At 37.9% G+C, this 22,021-nt stretch overlaps 1 protein-coding gene and 1 non-coding gene across 2 annotated transcripts in view; both read right to left on the bottom strand.

Annotated features, from left to right (window-relative positions):
* Nucleotides 1-259: 259 nt before the first annotated feature.
* TRNAF-GAA lies at nucleotides 260-332 on the bottom strand. The gene has a single exon. It is a non-coding gene; the product is annotated as a tRNA-Phe (tRNA).
* Nucleotides 333-1,344: 1,012 nt separating this feature from the next.
* Nucleotides 1,345-22,021, bottom strand: part of LOC107845472 (CCR4-NOT transcription complex subunit 1) — a 33,084-nt gene continuing 12,407 nt past the window's right edge. The window contains exons 16-51 of the mRNA XM_016689825.2: nucleotides 21,891-21,972; nucleotides 21,725-21,792; nucleotides 21,202-21,347; nucleotides 20,933-21,041; nucleotides 20,696-20,842; nucleotides 20,540-20,587; nucleotides 20,290-20,418; nucleotides 19,973-20,212; nucleotides 19,759-19,890; nucleotides 19,582-19,667; nucleotides 19,374-19,479; nucleotides 19,172-19,267; nucleotides 18,900-19,052; nucleotides 15,380-15,562; nucleotides 15,065-15,294; nucleotides 14,833-14,965; nucleotides 14,505-14,630; nucleotides 13,390-13,434; nucleotides 12,731-12,808; nucleotides 12,528-12,644; nucleotides 11,039-11,165; nucleotides 10,865-10,965; nucleotides 10,616-10,753; nucleotides 6,829-6,912; nucleotides 5,695-5,841; nucleotides 5,485-5,610; nucleotides 5,347-5,394; nucleotides 5,117-5,263; nucleotides 4,978-5,039; nucleotides 4,270-4,423; nucleotides 3,980-4,171; nucleotides 3,793-3,897; nucleotides 3,527-3,661; nucleotides 3,040-3,276; nucleotides 1,730-1,831; nucleotides 1,345-1,651 (exon numbers count right to left, since the gene is read on the bottom strand). Of these exons, the coding sequence (XP_016545311.2) occupies nucleotides 1,505-1,651; nucleotides 1,730-1,831; nucleotides 3,040-3,276; nucleotides 3,527-3,661; nucleotides 3,793-3,897; nucleotides 3,980-4,171; nucleotides 4,270-4,423; nucleotides 4,978-5,039; nucleotides 5,117-5,263; nucleotides 5,347-5,394; nucleotides 5,485-5,610; nucleotides 5,695-5,841; nucleotides 6,829-6,912; nucleotides 10,616-10,753; nucleotides 10,865-10,965; nucleotides 11,039-11,165; nucleotides 12,528-12,644; nucleotides 12,731-12,808; nucleotides 13,390-13,434; nucleotides 14,505-14,630; nucleotides 14,833-14,965; nucleotides 15,065-15,294; nucleotides 15,380-15,562; nucleotides 18,900-19,052; nucleotides 19,172-19,267; nucleotides 19,374-19,479; nucleotides 19,582-19,667; nucleotides 19,759-19,890; nucleotides 19,973-20,212; nucleotides 20,290-20,418; nucleotides 20,540-20,587; nucleotides 20,696-20,842; nucleotides 20,933-21,041; nucleotides 21,202-21,347; nucleotides 21,725-21,792; nucleotides 21,891-21,972 (4,506 nt within the window). The 3' untranslated portion in view covers nucleotides 1,345-1,504. The remainder of the gene's footprint in view (nucleotides 1,652-1,729; nucleotides 1,832-3,039; nucleotides 3,277-3,526; nucleotides 3,662-3,792; nucleotides 3,898-3,979; nucleotides 4,172-4,269; nucleotides 4,424-4,977; nucleotides 5,040-5,116; nucleotides 5,264-5,346; nucleotides 5,395-5,484; nucleotides 5,611-5,694; nucleotides 5,842-6,828; nucleotides 6,913-10,615; nucleotides 10,754-10,864; nucleotides 10,966-11,038; nucleotides 11,166-12,527; nucleotides 12,645-12,730; nucleotides 12,809-13,389; nucleotides 13,435-14,504; nucleotides 14,631-14,832; nucleotides 14,966-15,064; nucleotides 15,295-15,379; nucleotides 15,563-18,899; nucleotides 19,053-19,171; nucleotides 19,268-19,373; nucleotides 19,480-19,581; nucleotides 19,668-19,758; nucleotides 19,891-19,972; nucleotides 20,213-20,289; nucleotides 20,419-20,539; nucleotides 20,588-20,695; nucleotides 20,843-20,932; nucleotides 21,042-21,201; nucleotides 21,348-21,724; nucleotides 21,793-21,890; nucleotides 21,973-22,021) is intronic.

The raw sequence follows: 22,021 nt of genomic DNA, 5'->3' as shown, positions 1-22,021 counted from the left end.
CAGCTACGTTATGTATATTAATAGAGCGAGTAAAATAATTAAAAAAGTGGAGAGAGTGTAATTACTTGAAAAGGATTGGTATTTATACTTAATTTTTTTATTATTGTTGTATGACTGACTTGCTATCAAGTGAGCGACCTATGGTTGGGCCTACAGTATTGGGCTTAGCAGATCTTTTAGGTTTAGGCCCGTTAAGCATTTGCGTGTTGAAGTTGGAACAGCCAATATGTAAATAAATTATTTAAGAAAATGTAAAAGTTGCGGTGAACGTGGATCGAACACGTGACCTTCAGATCTTCAGTCTGACGCTCTCCCAACTGAGCTATCCCCGCTTTGTTTGTATTACTTGCAACCTATATTATAACAACAAAGATTAAGGTTGTACCAAATAGACACAATACCCTTATGTTCTTGCAAATAAGGCAAAACTTGCGTACAGTTTAAAGGTAAGTTGAAGGCCGATCATAATATGTTTTCAATGTAAACATCTGAGTCTGTTTTTGCAAAAATCCCTTAAAAAGAATAGCTTTCTTATATCATAAAAATCTCCTGACATCACCTCCCGCCAACGCTCCAGGCCAGGCCTTTTATCCTACGTTCAATTACTTTTAGCATAAATTGAATCCATCAACGTTTTCATTTAAAATTTTAAAGGAGCGTACCTTTTTGATCATTACAACTTGATACCTTGAAATAGCAGTGACTATACAAGCAATATATACAAATAGGCGTTTAAATACTGCACGTAATAAAAATCTCATAACCCAAACAAAAGTCTTTCTGTATTCAGACAATATTTATAGAATAGGTGCTACGGTTTCCTCTCTTATGCTTCCAAATATTGCAGTATCGTATGGAAGCATCAGAGCTACTATATTCTAAGAGGACTTTTTTTTTTTTTTTTTGGAAAATTTGGGTTTTTACAAAGAACTAGAAGAGCGTTTTTACTTAAATTGGCCAAAGAAATGTTATCCACATAACTAAAGCCTCCAGTAAGTGTAACGATAAAAGGACAGGAGCACTAGCCCTGGATTTCGAAGGTTGTAGTTGGTCAACTCCACCTTGAGGTCTTGGACATTTTCTAAAAGATTTTAAACATTGAAGTTGATATGGGACTCTTGGTAGAGTCAATCAGAGAAAACAGTTGCAATTGCACATCTTGTATGAAAATTGAAGTCAATTTCAATATAAACATAGTTTTATGAATGCCAAAAAAGGATCAAGGATCATATGACGACCTTATGATCTTTGGTTCGAGTATCCCCAGGCAAAGCATGATAAACACAGCAACTTGAGCAGAGACAAACCTTTTGTCAGCACAAAGCTAAATGAAAAGGCAGAATCTAAAGAAGTTTTCAGTTTAAAATATCATTGGAACTAACCAGCACCACATTGTTTCAGTACAACAGCATTAAATTATGTATGGCAACACTCTATACACAGGTCAGAAAAAGAAATCCAGCAAATTACATATGGAATAGTACTACCAGGCAACAAAATTCATCTAATGGATATCAGGTATTCCGCCAGACACCACGTTCTCATCCACAGGTTTAGGGCCACCACATGATCTTGAAACGGACTCAAACAGCTTCTCAATCTCAGGGGCACATCTTGTAAATGGTCGGCTCCAAAAATTGTACCTTGGATTCTGTTGAACAAAAAGATATACTACGTTGGAAGACACTAATCGGGAAGAAGATTGCATGAGCATAAACATACACAATACCTTTATCAGCTCAATGAACGTGATCAGAAGACCCCATGGATGAGGTCGATTTACAATCAGGCGTTCTAATAGAACTCTGGTTATCTGCTCTTGGATCATTTCCTGCCATTTGCGGTCAAATTAATAACTAAAAACAACCCAAAACATAACTACACAAACCAATTGTTTAAGCGGTTGTCACACAGTGCATATAGTGGCCTCAATCCACTGATAGGCGGGCATGTCAAGAACACTTAAAACAAACACCGCATTTCCAACATACACAAAAGCAAAGCAAGAGAAGGAATTATAACAGAGAAAAACTTTGAACCAAAAACTGAAATCTACAACCTGAATTGAATTAGGCTATAATATGTTGTCCACCAATCCACGGCAGGTGAATTTCAAGATTCAGATAGTAAGAAACAACAATTATTATGGTAAATACTTTCCATGTTAAATTAAACATATAACTAATTATGGTAAGCACTCATTCAACATTAAAAAGAAGGGCAGCCCGGTGCAATAAAGCTCCCACCATGCGCAAGGTCCGGGGAAGGGCTGCATCACAAGGGTGTATTGTGGTGTATGGTAAGCACTCATTCAGGATTGCAGAAAATCATTACTCAGTTACGTAAAATAAGGATGAGGCCCATAGACGAGGAATGAAACCAAATCAAACACACCCTGGAACTATTGGAATGCTATTAAAGAAGGCCAATGAAGAAAAGCCGAAACGGGAGGACCAAGCTTTCCTCTTTGTTCTTTTATAAGGGAAAAGGGGGAAGGATTTCTTTGATATTAGGAATCTTAAATAAATGGTCTTTCAGTCTTTGCACCTGTTTTTCTCTGAAGCTATAGACAAATGCACCCCCCGGGTCTGTGTGAGAGAGACAATTTTATGTCGACATTTTACCATTGAGGGAATCAAACAGGCTTTTTTTTAACCACAACTTCTTTTAACATCCTTAATATTTTCATTAACCAACTTTTGTGTGGCCTGTCATGTTGCAATTTTCAAATATGTAACTTTCATTACAAAAACATGAAAATTGTATGCCAAAAATCACAAAAAGATGTATTTTGAAAAACGAAGAGGGACAGTTTTTTTGTGTGAGCGTCTATAAATACTTTGACCCTCTTACTCCAAACATTGGCATTTAAAATGACAAGGAGACAGAGAGAGCATGTTGTCACGCGTGTATAAATATCTATAGAGGACCACCTAGTCAAGATCAATATCATCATAGAAACAATTGAAAGCGAAAAAAAAAAAAACAAGTGGCAACCACAAATATAAATTGGAAAACTAAATGAAAGAACTTGAGCACCTGGTTTGATTCCGCAAATAGGTAGAGAAGAATAAAGGAGAAGTAATGTGTGTGATTATTTGGGTATCGCAACTGGTTAGCGACTGCATTCAAAAACAAGTAACGCCCCTCGGTGTCCAAGTCCATTATCAAAGTCTGGAAAACATCTAGAGCAGCACCAACCAAGAATACAGCAAATGGAACACTACTGGGCATCGACTGTGCATGAGGAGTTTTTGCCTGCAGCTGCTGGATAGCCTACAGCAACACACCAAATGTAACAAATACAAGTAATGAAAATGAACCAAAGAAAAACATGCAATGCAACTACAGAAGAGGAAAAGCTTAACAAAATACAGATAGGAAAATCATATAAACCTGGAATAAATTGAAATGTAATGACAAAGCACCCATTTTGATTGCACAAATTTTCGATGAGGAGAATATTTATGGGGTACCATCATACGAGGAAAGACAAGGAAAGAAAGCACTTGAATCAAAACATTACCTGCATTCCAACATAGAGTACAAGGGAGTTGATCAGGGGAACATTGTAGCGGGTCCCAGCCTTGGCGGCTTCACTTGGAGAGAGAAGCAACTTCTGCTTCAATTCACTCAAAAATGGGGACCCCTGTTGCCTTGTCTGCAATCATTCAGAACAGCATAAAATAAGATGAGCACATGGGAAAAGCCATATCTCCTACTCCTTTCACCCCACATCTATATACAAGCGGTACACAATGAAGGAACAGGGTTCGATTATGTTAGGATTACCTTCAGGTATTCATCTACATCACCCTTCATCTGCTTTGATTTAAGAGCTGCATCAACTTCAGAAAGAATGCGAGGGGATTGACTAATCTCTGCGAGGAGATCAATCTATAGACACCAAAAAAGAGTTCATTGTCAAACATAACAATGGTGAAGAAATCTATGAATGAGATTCACAAAACTAAACTACCTTTAAGTTGGGAGTTGATGGATCAGGAAGCCTCATGTTGCGAGGAAATGCACTTAAAATTATATTTCGCATCTGTATGCAGCTTGGAGGGATAACATCACAGAAGCTGAAATGGTAGTCACACAGGAACTCCGGAAAATCATGGAGAAGAACCAACAAAACCCTGAGAGTCCCTTTATACAGAAACTGGACCTACAAGGTAAAAAGAAAGCACATGAATTGATATCCGGGTTTTAAGCAACACCACACGACAGGAAAGAATTTTAAAAACACAATTTTTCAAAACCAACCGGTTCTCCTAGCTCAGCATTCCTCAGAAAGGGCTCCATAAACTGGAAGAGATCCACCAGTAATCGTTGAAAATAAGGCCATCCCTTCTGAGCATTTCCAGCAAGTAGTTTTGGCATAAAACTCCGGTGACTTACAAGTTCAAGCCAAGCAAAGCTGAAAGAAACTCATTGAGTTAGTCAATCAGATAAGCACAAAAATGCATCTTATAGTAGATTACACAACAAAGGCAAAACCCAATAACTACCTATTACAACATGTTTGTAATTTCTTTAATGTAACAAATCAATGTCCAAACTAAACTAGATAACATCTGTCATCTCTCGAGATATTTAATACAGTACATACAATTATCTGTCTTGAATATATCGCAACAATTTGGCGATCCGTTTACAGAGGCCATTGCTTTTCCTTCAAGAATAATCTATTCTTGAGTGGGAAAGTTACTCTACCCAGGAGCGCGTGAACCCGTGGTCTATACTAAAACTAAGTATTTTATGTAAATATTTTCTAAAATTGGTGTAATATTATCTGTTGGTACCCATGTTACTAAAAGGCTAAATAGTACACTTGGTTGAATCTGGAGTTATTTACCTGGGGGACTAGGGAATTTAATACATTCTTTCCTTCCTTTTTTTCTGATGGTGCTCCCATGTTTTAGAATTAATAGATTCGCCTCTTAACTCTTAAAATATCGGAAACATTGTTACCTGAATCCTGGAACTTTGAGGGGCTGAAGAGCATGGAAAGCATTGGCTAAAGCTGTTAAAACCTGAAAGCCCCCAGTGGAGATCAGTTTTGTAACTGAAGATCTAGGCATGAACATATACAAGAAGAATAGGAATTTACGTGAAAATTTGCACCGTCGAAAACAGGGTCCAGGGAACTGAGATCCACTAGCCAATTAATGAAAAGCCTAAAATATGGTCTAGGATTGAAGATCATTTTCTTTTCATCAGCATCTTTCTGGATGAATCTGACAGTGATAGCAAGAACCTGCCAAAGAAAGGGAAGTTCTGCAAGTCTAGAGACCAGATAAAACGCAGTGACCTGTAAGAAATTATAAATCATTTGCGTACCTTTGGCAGAAGCAATAATTTACTAGATCCTTGATCCACAGGATAAAACTAGACAGAAGACACATAGCAATCAGGCAACAACTCCTATTCTAATCTAATGGAGGACAATTCGAAGTTCTTCAGAAAAAATATACCAACCTTCAAAATTGAGAAAACTAATTTGGCATAGATATCAATTGCAAGGAACGACAGAGGTTGAACTTGGTGAGGTTGAGGGGTGGAACTCATAACCTCAGACGAAAGGCAATGCGAAACAGAAAGTTCCTGAATAATAAAGTGATTAGCTTTCAATAAAAGCTTAGATAATAAATCAGTAGTGTTTTGACTAATGGAGTAGGCAAAAATCACCGTGAGTCTGCGGAAAAAACGATCTGAAGTTTCATCGCCTTTTAATAGGCCACTCTGGTTTAATTGCAAGACATAATGAGCAAGAGTAGCATCATTCGCTCCAGGAATTTCACAAATACGGTACCACTCGGCAAACAACATAGAAACCTACATATGTTAATGATCCAACAACTTAAGAAAGAGACTGAAAGGAAGAGATGACAAAAAGGCAATATATAAACTACCACTCATCATGCTGACAGGAAGGAAATTCTTGTATCATAGAACAGGTAAAATGATCCTTATTAATGATTCCTCATTTAGAGGACTCTCACATGACACAAGTGATAAAAGATGCATACCAACTTGCAAAACCAAGCTGGATATCATGCAATTCGAACTCGCACCAACAGAAAGACAGACTGTACTTCTGATGTTTCTGTTCATGTTACAGATAGTAGAGAATAGCATAAAACTAGTGCAACAGCCTTTGCTTAGTTGTATTAGATTTCAACAATCTTCTTAAAACAGAGAGCTAGATGTAATATTGTAATTGTTTAACGTTTTGTCACTAAATATGTTTAGCCTTTGGCTTTCCTCTTCTTTGTACGCTAGCTGAAACTAATTTCCTGTGTTCTTTCCCGCAAACTATGGCATCACCATGAACCAAAGTAAAACCACCGTACTTGCACCCAAAACCTTGCAAGCTAGCGTAGGTTCTCAACTGTACAACATCGTAGAAGCAAAACAGCAAAAGTAATATAGGTTCTCCACTGTACAATATCTTAGAAGCAAAATAGAAAAAATATGTTGTTTTGCTACTAAGATATTGTTTAGTTGTCATCTATGTTGCTCAGACTCTTCAAAAGTGCCACCTGCTGCATGTCAAACCCTTTAAAAGTAGTACATTTTATTGTTGGGGGATCTGACACAGTGGGCCAGTATTTTAGGAAAGTCCAAGATACAATAGTTGTAAGCACACCATTAGTGCTAAGATTATCAATAAAATTACTTAACCTTCTAAAAGAACAGCATCGAACAAGAAATTAAAGTTGCTGGAACCTTTAACAACTTCTTCATTCCAAGTTTAACTATACTGCAGTTCATTCAACAAATAGGGGAAAAGCAGCAAAACAGATAAATAGGAGCACAAACCTGCTCGCGGAAGCTTGCAGTATCTGGTTCAACCAATTCAGAAACACCATAATCTTCTCTGGTACCAGTAGCAGTCACGGCAATCTGTTCAAATATTGACGAGAAATAAATATGTATGTAAACCAAAGGTGGACATGCCTGTTTTACTTTTAAGTTGTAGTGTACAAATCATCCAGGTCTAATGGTGAGTTCAAAAAGTTAGTTACAGCACTTGCTACAATCACTTAACAGCTTTGCAATGTTAAGTCCTAAGCTTGACTGCCCCAGTAATATTCTTAAAAAAAAACTATTAGTACTTTATATTATTTATATACAGCATGTACTTCACCAGAGTACACATGATTCCCAATCAGAAGGAAAATTAGAACAGATACAAAATTACATAAAAGTTAGATGTAGAATCATACATAAGTTTCTCAAAACTGAAGGGGAAAAAAGGCCTTACACAGCTTACGAATAAGTTCTGCATATACATAAGTTACAGTTCTCTTCTGGAGAGTTTTTTTTTTCCTTTGAAGATTAAAGTTTAGAAAGATCTTAAACAAGATATAGACATAAAGCACATTACATGTTAAAGACTTAATAAAGTAGAAAAAGTGCTCTTTATAATAATTTAATATTTGAAATGAATTTTAATGCTATTGCTGACCATCCAGAGTTCATAAATAAAGCGCATGCATTGGAAAAGTAGTAATAGGAACTGTATGCAGAATGTCTGGTACAATTTGACGCAAGTGAAAACTAACTTGCAGGAAATTAACACTGCCACTTCAAGGGAGTTACTGCAAGGGTAAAAGAACTTAAAATTCAACTTCACCAACTGCAAGATGAAATGAGGGATCCAGCAAGTGTAGCCCCTAATAGAGGGGCCTTTAAAATGCAGCTTGAGAAATGGAGCTTGATTGAAGAGGGAGCAATGCAACAAAAATCTAGGGTGCAATGGCTGTAGTCGGGAGATGCTAACACTGCGTATTTCTTTGCTCAAATGAAGAAAAGAGTAGCTCAAAATAGTATTACTAGTCTTCTGAATTCAATAAGTGACAGAGTGTGTACTCGGGAAGAATTGGAGGATGAAGTGTTGGGAACTTTATATGGGACTACTTGGGCAATCTGCTACTACTTTGCCTAGTGTTAATACTAAAATCACGCAGAATGGACCTGTTCTCATAGAATACAACAATAGCAGCTAGCAACAGGGGTAACAGAACAGGAAATCAAGCACGCACTTAAGGGTTTCGAAGATCTAAAGGCACCTGGCCAGGATGGATTCAATGCTCTATTCTTCAATAGAGCATGGTCTGTAGTAGGGAAGGATATTACAAAAGCAATCCTTCCATTTTTTGAAACAGGAAAAATGTTTAAACCCATAAATTGCATGAAGTGACTCTTATTCCTAAGGTGGCACATCCGTCCAGAGTTGGAGAATTCAGACCTACTCTTGTTGCACAACTATATATAAGATTATCTCTAAGATAATTACAATTAGTCTGCAGAAGGTCATGAACTCTATTGTAGATGCTAATCAGTCAGCTTGCTCCTGGGGGAGCTATAAATGACAACATTATTTTGAGTCATGAACTAGTTAAAGGGTATGGTAGGAAGGGGATTTCTAAGATATGTATGGTGAAGGTGGATATGACGAAAGCTTATGATTCCTTAGAGTGGAGTTACTTGGAGCAAGTACTGTATGAGCTGAAATTCCCAGAAGTGTTTGTTACATGGATAATGCAGTGTGTTACCACAGTTTCCTTTTCAGTCAGGGTTAATGGTAAAACTACTAAGCCATTTGCTGCTAAAAGAGGTGTTAGACAAGGTGATCCTTTATCACCATTCCTCTTTGTCTTGGCTATGGACTATCTCACAAGGATCCTAACAACACTACATCACAATCCAGATTTTCACTACCATCCCAGATGTAAGAACCAGCAAATAAAACAGCTAATCTTTGCAGATGATCAATTGCTTTTATGCAAAGGTGATCTTAATCAGTACAATGCCTCTATAAATGTTTCTTGATGTTTTCTGAGTCGTCAGGCTTGGTGGCTAATGTGGATAAAAGTAGTCTTTTTTGGAGGTGTAAAGCAGATTATTCAGAAATTACAGTTTGTTAAAGAGGAATTACCTATCAGGTATTTAGGGGTTCCCCTAAGTACTAAAAGAATGTCCGTAGTCCAGTGTAAACCACTCCTTGATAAAATGCTTGGAAAGGTTACAAGCTGGACCACAAGGTTCCTCTCATATGCTGGACGAGCACAATTAGTGAAGAGTGTTCTGTTTGCAATTCAAATCTTCTGGTCTCAAATATTTGCTTTACCTAAGAAGATTATCCAGGCCATTGAAGCTATTTGTAGAAAGTTCTTATGGAACAGAACTGTTGAATCATCTAAGAAGGCTCTAATAGCTTGGGAAAAGTTGTGTCAACCTAAATCTAATGGTGGGTTGAACTTCAATGATGTGTATACTTGGAACAAGGCAGCACTGGAAAAACTATTACGGAATCTATGTAAGAAAAAAGAAAAGTTGTGGGTTATTTGGGTACACAAATACTATGGGAAGGATGGCATTTGGGGAATACAAACTACACAAGCTTCATGGATTGTACAGAGTATTGAAGTCGTATAAGCACATTCAATCAGCTGGTTATAATGAGCATGATCTCATGTATGGAAGCTTCATGGATTCTACAGAGTATTGAAGTCGTATAAGCACATTCAATCAGCTGGTTATAATGAGCATGATCTGACATGTATGGAGAAGTATTCTATCAAAGAAATGTATGCAAAAATGAGAGGGGAGAGAGAGAAAGTTCAATGGAGGAAGCTGGTCTGGTTAAACTATGCTGCACCTAAATGGCTATTCATACTCTACATTGCAGTGAATCAAAGACTTACGACTAAGTCAAGGTTAGCAAAATGGGGAGTTGTGGAGTCCGAGGAATGCTCGCTATGTCAGGAAGCTATAGAAGACATTGATCACTTATTTTTTTCCTGCAATTTCTCTAAGACAGTGTGGAGTAGTTGTTACAATGGCAAGGTATCCAGCGTCAAGTTATGAACTGGAACGAGGGAGTAGAATGGGCAATGAAGTAGATGAAGGGAAAGAGTTATAGAGCTCAAATTCATCGTATGACTATGGCTGGATCTGTTTATTGCTTATGGATGGAACAAAATAACCGCATATCTAAGCAAAAACAAAGTATAACGGAGGCCTTGGTTCGACAAATTATACAGGATATACATGTACGAGGATCCCAACAACCCAAGTTAGCGGATAGAATGCAAAACTTGAATATGTACCCTTTAATTTGAAAAGATATTGTAGTTAGGGGGAATAGAATTATGGTGCCGAAGCAAATCTTGGTGCTCATTTTTCCAAGATTGCTTTTTGCTATGTATGGCTACTTTGTTAAATAAAATTTTACTTACCAAAAAAAAAAAAAAAAAATGAAATGAAACGGTACACATAAATCAACGTGGCACATGGCATGCACAGGTCGTTGGTTTAAATCAAGCGATCATTCATCATTTTTTTTAGTAACAGAAAAGTCCCCGAGGACCAGCTGGCACACGATTTGAACTTCCGCGGATAATGGGCTATCCATCATAAAATTATGTGCATGCTTAGGTTGTTTATTTGAAGACACTAATAAGTAAAAAGAACTATTGATTTTCTAACAAGTATAAAAGCTGGCCATTTTCTAACCAATTTATCTTCTATGATCAAGTGGTCGCAATTCAATAGTGCCCAATCATTAATCAATATTGTCAAAGGGGGGATTTTGAGAAACCTTTTTCTCTCTAGATTGTTTGTTGCTATCCTCCTTCCCAAAAGTAACACTAGACAGTGCAGCAGCATTGGCAGCAGGGTTCTTAGCAATCTCCACTAGTTGTTGTAGAGATTCAGGAGAACCTGGTCTGGCTGCGATCTGCATCATGATAAAATATAGGAAATGTCTTACCGAGCTATATCAGAGTAGAAAAAAGACAGAGATGGTGTAGAAAAGATAAGACATAAAGAAGAGATAAAGGAAGTGTACCTTAGCAAGTGAATCAACAAGGTTTTGTAGCTCTGATATGACTCTAGAATCACTTACCACCAGCATTTGGATAAGAGATATCGCAAATTCAGTAGCTGACTCTGCATGTCAGACAAAAAAGAATCAGTGCTCTGTAAAATTGATTAAACATCAATTGAAAGAAGAGTTACATACTGTTTCTGCCAGCATCAAGTAACTTAGCCATGTGCACATTATACTCAGCAAGGTTTAGCAGTTCACTGCGTATCAAACCAACTGTAATGTCTTTGTTGAACTTCCGCTCCTCATCAGAGTAAATAACCTGCCAAAAGATAGCAATCAAATGTAGCGGTCAGAAAAGTCAGCTTCCAAACAAAACTTTTCTCTGCACATATTTAATAGAAGGGTCAGCAACCTGCATGAGTTAAACTAAAGATAACACACTTGCCAACATTAACACTATGACACAACTACGCGTCAGTCGCAAACAATTTGGTCGGCTATGTGAACTCTCACTTCTTCATTTAAGCTCATTTCATCATTATCATACAAAATAAAAGTATATTAATAACAAAAATAGTATAACACATCCAAAACATATCCTCGACTAGTGGTTATCACCTATATGGATCTTTTCCTTCCATTATGCCCTATCTTTAGCCAAGTCTGCAGCAATACCAAACACAACACTATGAAATGACAAATTAAGGAAAATGATTCAGTGTTATTCTTTCTACTGGGGAACATGAAATTGTAGTGTATCACATTTTAAAGAGAAATTCACACATCTAATGTATTAAAGAACACACTTTTAAAAAGATGCGTCCAAATTTGACATACTCTAAAAACCTCAATACTTTCTAGAAATTAAATAAACCTGCCTAGCCATATTTTCCCTCACTGTCCGTCATACTCTTAACTTCCAACAATTCTGTGGGGTAAGAACTAGAATATTTTGATGTGTCACCCAGACCTTCATATTTATTGTAGTGCAATTCCAAACATATAACAGAATTTAATAAATCAAAACGATCCAATTTCATGCCCACATCCATAGCAGCAGCTGGAAGTCACCAAATTAAAAAACGATTTAGAGTTGAAACCTCCTACTCTTGGTGTCAGAAAAAGAAACGTTATGCATCACTAAACTCATTCGTATATACTTTTCTTTTCCTGGTGAACCATTCCACTAAACATGGCTACAACTTCTAAAAGAAGATGATTACTTCCATAAGAAACAGAACAGTCATTCAAATTATTTTTCCAAATTATTCAGGAGTTGCTTGCAGAATAGACTTGTCAAAATAATAAAGAACATATTCTAAAACAACTTCATTTTTAAACTACCATTAGATTCCAACGACCAAAACTAGGTGACATTGTTATATCAAGTAAACACAGCAAGCAGATGAAGAAATTGAACAGTAAATAGAGTGCTGAAACCAAAACTAGGTGACATTGTTATATCAAGTAAACACAGCAAGCAGATGAAGAAATTGAACAGTAAATAAAGTGCTGAAGAAATACTAAATAGGATTATAGATAAAGAGTGCACATGTTCAAGATGCACACAAAGTGAGAAAACATGCTTGAACTCATTTATCAAACCAAACATACCAAGGAGACTATAATAAGTAAACAAATAAATAAGGAAAAACTATGAAGCTTGAGGTCAGTTCCGTACCCAACTAGTTAGCTCCTTAACAAAAAGCTTGCTAACATCACGGATTGAAGACAGAATTGCAAGATGAGCACCAACATGCGCACTATTTGTCACATTCTCGTACAATCCCTTGAAAGCCTGCAGAAAAAGAACACTTATAACTTTAGAAATGAAATCATGTTGGATCTAGAGATTATTTACATACAATTCAGAAGAAGATTGACCTTCTGGGCCACTGCTAAGGCAGCCTCATCTCTACTAATACATTTGAGGATGATTGCCGGAACTTCAGCAATAAGTGCCTGCAGACAAACACGTGAACATGTGGGATTTTTATTTTTCTGGAGAATGGTAACAATATTACATGAGTAGCCCAATGGCCTGTGCTAGGCAATCTTTACAGTCTATGAAAAAAATAATCATAAGTCATAGCTCACTCCTAGCTCCAACTACAGTGATTCTTTTTATACAGAGATATATGTCTGGAGCCAATCCATAGGGATAGGACCAACTGCAGCCTCCGAAACTCGGGATGATGGGCCCGCATCTCTAACCTTCTCCACTTAGATATTAGTCTTAGTTCGCTTGGCACAGGGCTCGAACCAGATGAACATGTGGGAATTTATCCCACACAGTTCTGTAAAAGCAACTTTTTTTTTTTTTTGATAAGTAAATAACTTTATTAACATTAGGGGAAATCCCATATACAAATGCCAAAAGCTCTCAACAAAAGAGATCCAATCCTCTCTATAAAATCAACTTAAATAACAAGTTTTTGCCGAGAATACTTATTATATACAGAACACAGGGAAAATAAGTGAAAAAATAACCCAATGTAACAGCATTCAAGGTTTCTTCACAAAACAATGCCCGAGGGAGATACCTGAATTTCTGCCTCATCAGCTTCTTCACTCACCAGGCTCTCCAGCTGTACAAGTACCAAACAAGATAATATTAGCTACGGTACATTAGCATGAAACAAAAAACGAGAAGATATCTGCAGGAAACAATCAGATGGAATTATACCAACAGAATGAACCTAAAGTACCAAATGATAAGAGAGTAAATAAGAAGACAACTATAAACCATGACAAACACAACTCTGATACAAAAGTAGACAGTTTGATAAAGTTTTCCACTCTCTTCAGGCTTACACCATTTTATAAATTTTGGTATACTCCAGCACCCTTTTAGTACTGGGTTCATAGTAATAAAATAACTATGCCTATCATAAAACATATTTCTGAACTTTGATGTTATGTTGGCTCTCACAGCCTCTCCTCTTCAATTCCCAAAAAAGGAGAAACGGGCAGCTTAAAAGAATTTTTTGCAGCATATATGCAATATTAGTTATCAGCTTTTAGAATTACCAACAATCTTAAAACGCAACTTGCCAAAAGTCAAAGGAGCTATTTCCCCTTTTGGCACAGGCCACAAATCACTACATAGATTCATGCAAACCCTAGTTCCTAAATCCAGATGGAGACATCATAAAGCAAAGATACGCATACTTATTTTCTTTCATATGCATCAATTATCATGGACTCGATAATTTAGCAAGGTGCTTGGACAGAAAATGCTTGCATGTGAACATTGATAACTTCAAACTATGTTGGCTGGCAGTGAAAGTCAGATACAGTTTTTTTTTTTTTTTTTTTTTGATAACCAAATGTCAGATACAGGTATATAAGTCCAAACATAAGCAGGTACCCCATTGAGGAGTTCAGACATCCATTGTAGCCATGTGAGATGTGGGTTCTTCATGGAAAAATCAAGATAGAGTAAACACCAATACACAAGTTTACAAGGATCAATGCAAAAATACATAAATAGCATTATGCAACACCAAGCTATCAGCATAAACCCAAAGACAATACATATCCTGACAATAGTTTTCAAGAACTTGTAGAGAAACAAACACACGTCAGCTATCAACACAGCGTGTTTGATTTCTAGAAACATGGAAACAGATTAAGAACATAAAAATGGGTCTCAAACCTTTTCAGAGATAATCTGGTACTTATCCAATGCATCACCAGTAGTCAGCAACGGCTCGGAGGTACTATTTCCAACACGTTCAGAGGGAGCAGTTGCATTTGATGGCTGTAAGGAAGCTGCTGACTCCTGTAAGAAATGATTAAAAAGGCTGTTCACAGAGGTGGTTTAATTTCCAAAATGCCTACACAACTAATACCTCTAACCCCCATTCTAGTGGGCTTGGCCAAATCCTCAATACCCATTCCTCTCAATTTGGCAGCTTTACATTCCAATACATTGGAAAAGAAAATGAGCCTACGGCATACTAAGTGAAGAAACCTTAACCAACCTTTGCAAGACTTGATGGTTCCACTGGCTGCACTTCAGGAGCTGAGACTGATGTGAACGGTTCAACAACAGCCTCAGTTTCAAAACTGCTAGAAGTGACACTATCACCCATCGCAAGATGGGGAGAGGAAGCACTGAGATATAACAGACAGGAGGTTGTTCCATGTCAGATGTGGCAGAGTATCTAAGAGACAAGTAAATGAAGATGCTATCAACAAGAAAAGGGAAAATACCTATTAAGTTGAGACGAAGTATCTATCTCTTCTGATATTTCCAATGGCTGAGGAACAGCACTTATTCCTGCATTTACACTGCCAGACGAGTAAATGTTGGGGTTCATTTGTCCAGTTCCTGACATATACGACCTGGAGACACCACCACTGCCGGAGGAAGTTGAAGGACCAGCAGGCACAGCATTTGAGCTTTGGCTTGATTGATTTTGCCAAGGTAACCGGACAAAATCCTGTGAGACAAGTCAAGAGGTAATTCTATGAGTCCATGTTAATCAGCCAGCTCTTTTACAGAGGAAGCAACAGAAAAACAAGTACCTCATAGACACGTTGCTGAGAATGGGATAAGCGCCCAGGCTTAGGGCGAAGAGCTTCTGGTAACCCACCCATATGTCCTTGTGTATAAAGGCTTGCATCAAAGAATGTGGAACCGACACCCTCTCTGTGCTTCCTTCGTATGGCAAGCTGTTGAGCTATTTCTCCATCAATAGTCTGTATAGCCTGCATTGCCAAACAGAAACAAGACATCGAAAATGGTTCAGCAAGGAACAGTGAACTTAGACCCAGCAAAAGCACAATTAGATTTTCAAACTCAAGGGAGGTATGAGATTGTAAATACATGGGTAATACAGATTATACTGGCTACAGTTTTTCAAAGAATGTATCGTTACTTGCATGAGTTCATAACCAAACACCTTTTTAAGCACTTCGAAAAATAAAGTAGACCAAGACAATAGCAAGTTGCATGAAATCTCCATGACACAAAATAGTCTACTTCCAATCATAATCTATCACATGGTGTTAATATTTTCCTTTCATCAAGGGTGTTCACATCAACAACCAAACATCAAAAGAACAAAAAAGTGATGTTGCAGTGAACTGTTACCCATGGGAGATATGCTATATGTGTGAAAGAAAGCAGAAATGCAACAAAACAAACCCCAACATCTTAAATCATTAACCATACTAAATCAGAAGCATCAGGAAGAGTACAATTATATCACGAGACCGACTGCTTGAAACCACATAAAAATCAAGTTGAATAATAAACCAGAGATCAACCAGTTAAATATTTCAGTAGACACATGTGAGAAAATATAATTTCTCTCACGCATATGCAAAGCTAGTAACTTCAAATGTACTAGCATTAAATAGATTAAAGTTCAGAGACCACTGTAGAGCATCTAAATCTTCTCTCCACATTATTTTTGAATTAGCAGATTCTCATCTTCAGCAAATAACAGAATCCTTTGAAGCATCCACACAACTTCGCCTTTGTGAGCATTCTCAAAGCTAAGTTGCACAGACTCGGGTGTGGGTATCCGATTAGAATTCGAATATATGATCCAGGTGGGGATATGGGTGCGGGGGCTCGAATAAAAATGATTCAAATATTTAAAAAAAGAGTTATAAAACCTTAACAATGAGATATCACGTGGAAAACTTGAGGAGAAAATATTGATCAAGAGGAGAATCTTGGAAGGTACAACAACAACAAACCCAGTGTATTCCCCCAAAGTGGAGTCTGGGGGGTAAGATGTACGCAGTCCATACCGCTACCTCCGAAGTAGAGAGGCTATTTCCGATAGACCCCCGGCTCAAGATAAAGAATAGTACACAAGGTCATAAAGACGCATGAAGCAGGATGGATGACATACCAGAAATACGAATAAGAAATAATAGAAATAGAAATCAGAGCAATACGAATTACGAGAAATAAGGGCAACACGAAATAAGAAAATAGGAACTAAGAAATAAAACACAGGACACCCATCTAGTAGTAACATACACTCCCATACCAAACACACCTAGGGACACAGTCCTAGGCTTACTAACCCGGCTACACAAGATCTCTCCTGACTGCTTGCTACAACCCACACACACCCACACTAGCCTTCTACCCTTTATCCGCGACCTCCACACCTTCCTATCTAGGGTCATGTCCTCCATAAGCTGGAGATGTTCCAAGTCATACCTAATCACCTCTCTCCAGTATTTCTTCGGTTTACCTCTACTCCTCCTGAAGCCATCCAAAGCTAGCCTCTCACACCTACGAACTGGGGCATCCACGCCCCTCCTCATCACATGCCCAAACCATCTCAGTCTTCCTTCCCGCATCTTGTCTTCCACTAAAGCCACTCCCACCTTCTCTCGGATAATCTCATTCCTAACTCTGTCCCCTCTAGTAAGTTCACACATCTAACGCAACATTCTCATTTCCGCCACCTTTAATCTTTGGATGTGGGAGTGCTTGACTGGCCAACACTCCGCTCCATACAACATGACCGGACGAACTGTCATTCGATAGAATTTGCCTTTTAAGCTTAAGGAAAACCTTCTTATCACACAACACTCCCGAGGCGAGCCTCCACTCCATCCAACCTGCCCCAATACGCTTAGAGATATCCTCATCAATCTCACCACTTCCCTGAATCATTGACTCAAGATACTTAAAACTATCCCTCTTACAAACATCCTGGGATTCCAACCTCACCACCACTTCGTCCTCCTACCTCAAGTCACTAAACTTGCATTCCAAATACTCCGTCTTGGACCTACTCAACCTGAACCCCTTAGACTCAAGGGTTTGCCTTCAAACCTCCAATTTATCATTCACACACCCTCGCGCCTCATCAATCAGCACTATATCATCCGCAAATAACATACACCAAGGCACCTCACCTTGAATACCCCGCGTCAACACGTCCATCACCAACGCAAATAGGAACGGGCGAAATTTCTATATTTAAGGTATTCCATTTTCAAGTTCACCGTAGCTTTAGTTTTGATTACAAAATCATTGAATTTGTCCGAAATTTCTCCGTCAATTTGGGTCAAAGCACCCAAAGTTGGTTGACCAAATCAGCTACGGATCCCACACACCCACACCCATGTTGTGTCGAAAAGTGTGCGGCACCTAAAGTGCAGAGTCCGGGCAACTTAGGCTCACAGTGCCAATCCCTGTCTGGATAGCGGAAAGGAGTTGTCGCAGGTTGACAGCCGAAGTAAAACTAATCAATTTAAAACAACTGGGGGAAAAAAACTTACTCAGAGGCACAAACCATCCAACATGCACTAGCCAAAGAAAGGAATGATAACATAGGAATTATGTACTATGGAGGTAATTAGACATCTGGAAAATCAATTATTATCCGATATTGTAAAAGGTAAATGTGTCCCAAGTTACATGAGATTCAAGTGCAAAGAACAACTAAAGTATGAGCTATATAGAAGAAACGGCTCAAACTGAAGAAATAAATAAAGACAAGCAAAATTGAAGAGGATAAATATAAACATGCTACAAGCATGAACAAAAGATAAACAATGTCAATCACCGCAAAAACAATTTTAGATTTCTGATTTAATGCAAAAAATTACAATTTTAAGATTCTACCTCAGGTACAATGATTAGTCCAATATCCCAATTTGGGCTGGCATTATTATCGTTTTTTGAGCAATCAACAGCCTTTTTACTACAGTTTCTCCAAATATTTAATATATTATTTTAACTATAGAAAAATTTAATTTAAAATAAATTTTAAGTTATTCAATATCTATTTTTTTAAAAAGGAATGATACTTCATAAATGGTATAACAGCATTAAGACAGTGAGGTAAAACATACAGAGCGTGCAAAAAATCCCAATCGTATCTAACATGGAATCTACATTTACAAGGGCTAAAAAGCTAGCAAAAAGATACATTTGTGTTTAAGGCTCTGTATTAAAAATATCTAAATTAAATATCAAAAGATTAACAAATTGATGTTTGAATTCACACTGAAAATTGGATGTGCCAACCCTCGTACTCTGAACACTGTCATTCTTTTAGAAACATACCTTCTCTGTTGCTGCTTGTTCAATCATGGCACAGCCAAGATCGAGGTTATCATTAGTAACTAGCTGAACAGCTTGTTCAAGGAGATCACTTGCAATACCCAATCCCTGAAGTAAATTACGAAGCTGGGTTGATATCGAACCACGTAAAGGTTCCTGAAAACAAAAAATTCACAATTGTACTCAAAAATGAAGGAAGAAACATCAAGATATAACCAGAAAGATCTGATGCCTAAATCAGACACTGAGAACGGTAAAAATGTATTCCTCTATACCTTGCATGTCACATGAGCGAGACTTCCAGAAAGACTGGCAACCATCAAATGTGCAGCATTACGTATACGGGTCTCATCCGATTCCATGGCATAGTCCTGTCATGTGTGTCCTTAATTAGGGTGGGGAAACAACTGACCTTTCTGTTTTTTCCTTTCGAAGGGGGTGTTCAACTTTATGTAAGGGATATCTAAGAAGAAAAACCTTCAAAACAAGTTCCTTTGTAGTCTGAGTTGCTATAGAAACACTGCGCTGCACAATGCTGGACACTATCTCTTTGATAGCTCTATCCATAGCAATGGGAAGTACACTGCAGAAAGGAATCAAACATGATAGAGGATTACATACAATACAACTGGAAGGTAATGAACCAACCCCATGGAGGGTAACAACTGCTATTACAGCTTCAAACCTCTGAAAATGTAACTGCAGGCCCAGAGCATGAAGCTTCGGATTGACAACAACTTGCTGTTCTATATTAGATGCAGTTGCAGGAAGCTATAAGAGAACAATTATAAGTTAGAAGAAGTTATCCAAGGACCATTACCAAAAAAATGTTAAATAAATAACACTACCATTGCAAACAAACCTGACTAACAGAAAATGGTGATTGCCCTTGCAAAAGGCCTTGAGCAGAAGGAAGCTGATCAGACAGCCCAAGAGCTGCAAGCTTCTCATCCTCCGTCATTGGAGCAGATGGAAGATGAAGCGGAGCAGCATACTGAATCCACCACATAATCAGTTCATGGAACTTAATTATCATAAAAGCCATTCTGACACGACAAACTAAAAAAAGCCCAAACCTGAGATAAAATTCGTGAAGGGCCACTAGGATGAGGACTGGCAACCTCGAGTGGTAGTTCAACCTGGTTTAGTGAAGATATAATGCCAGATTTGGCATCAGTTACTATCTGTGGTTGGGAAGATCCACCAGTATCCTTGTTGGAGAAGTCAGGATTTCCTTCCACTTCTCTCACCCTGTCTTTAAGAAGACAAGTTGGAGCTACCTCTTTTAGATCCACACCAAGATTTTTGAAGAGGACCTGTAAAGCGAACAAATAGGTATTACTTCTTCAAGTGCGGAACAGAAAGGTTCACAAACCACAAGTAAAACACAAACCTCAATGTCAAACTTGAGATTCATTTTTAGATTTGGCATTGCATAAATCTCAGCAAGTAATCCAAGAATACCCATGGTCCATGGGTTAGGTGGTTGGTATGCTAGACTGCTTTGGCATGGTTCCAAAACCTGCAGCTCACAACACAAAATGTCATTAAAAATCCAAAAAAAAAAGCGTATTAAAAGAGGGAGGGAGAGAGGGGTAGAGGGGAAAGGGGGGGTGCAAAAGGTGAAGTCAAGTAAGACCAACCTTTGACGTGAAAGGAATTACTGCAATCATCAAACCTTTTTCATATGCCTGCACAACACAGAGAGAGTAAATAATCATGAGATTAAGATACACCAGTTCCACAACCTGAACAACTGGAAGAGAACGATATTCATTATGCATTAACAAGAAAAAAACCTCTATAATCAAAGACTTCGGATCAATCTCCCGCGCCCTCAAGACTTGATTCCTCCCAATTGTGATTTTGCCTAGCCAGCTTCCGAGGTTTTTCAACAAAGAACGCTCTTCTGAACTTGACTTTATCAACTCTGACCCTAAAAGAACCTGGGGAAAAAAAACAAAACCAGAAGCAAATGAATATCACTTTCAGGCTTCAGAAGCACCAACTCAATCAACGAGCTGTAGCTATAAGACCTTGCAATTCTCGTAGGTTGCTTGGACAATCTCCTTGTACAGAGCTTTTGAATTTGCTTTATCTAGGAACTTCAGGTACAAGTCATGAAAATTTGGCTCAATGCTTGCTCTGTCAATGAATCAGCAATGGCATAAAGGAGAAATCAAAACTAGGGGGAAGGGAAAGAATATGCAAATTCAAAATTACAAGATAAAACCGACCCCCATTAATGATCTTTCTTCATCGAAAAATAGATTTATTATACACAGAAAAAATAGTGTGAACTTACCTTTTCATCACCATATACTGAGCAAACCACGGAAAATACTGCTCTTTCAGAATTTCAGTAAACTCTTTTGCTTTAGCTTCAATATTTGCCGCTGATAAGTTATTGATAATAAATGAAATCTTATCCTGTATTTCTGATGCAGGAGCCTGTGAAAATAATGGGACTTCACTTAGAAATTGAGAGAAGATATACCAGGACCTAGCTTAGTCTCTTCAGCTTAACCATGTCATCTGTAATCTAAAAGACTCGCCGATACATCTAGCTACAACTAAGAACTTCATGATGTGTTGCAAAGGTAACACTAAATAATTCCGTAGAAAAGACACCAGGATGTCGTGTGTGTCTTGAGCAAAATAGATCAAAAAGACCATAGTCTAGAACCAATTAATAGGGATACGCTCACAGTAGAGCAGCATATATTTAAATTCGATAACATGGACATTAACCCATTAAAACAAGTTGGTGCAGGAAATTAACACTAGAAAACATGCAGCCTCACCAAACGGATAGTAAACAAGAGTACCTCTATGGGTGTTTCTCTTCTCTCTGCAGCAGCAACAAGTGTTTCAATATTCAATGCAGAACCAAACCCTACAAGAAATCAGTGTCACATCCATCAGCGCTTCTGTCTACAACAGCAGCAGGGAAGAAAAGGTTAAAAAATGTGTCTATGATGAGCAAAATATTACTTGCTGAGGTAATGGCTCTAGATGGGCGGAGAAAACCAGGAGAAGATGCGAGCACTGCAGAAGTACTGCTTGGACCTTGTGGCTACAATTCAACAAGAAAAGAATCACACTTCAAAACCTACAACAGACTA

This window comes from Capsicum annuum, chromosome 8 (genome assembly GCF_002878395.1).
Source record: "Capsicum annuum cultivar UCD-10X-F1 chromosome 8, UCD10Xv1.1, whole genome shotgun sequence".
NCBI classification, from domain to species: domain Eukaryota; kingdom Viridiplantae; phylum Streptophyta; class Magnoliopsida; order Solanales; family Solanaceae; genus Capsicum; species Capsicum annuum.
The sequence above is the reverse complement of the archived record's forward strand: the minus strand, read 5'-3'. Positions and strand labels throughout refer to the sequence as shown.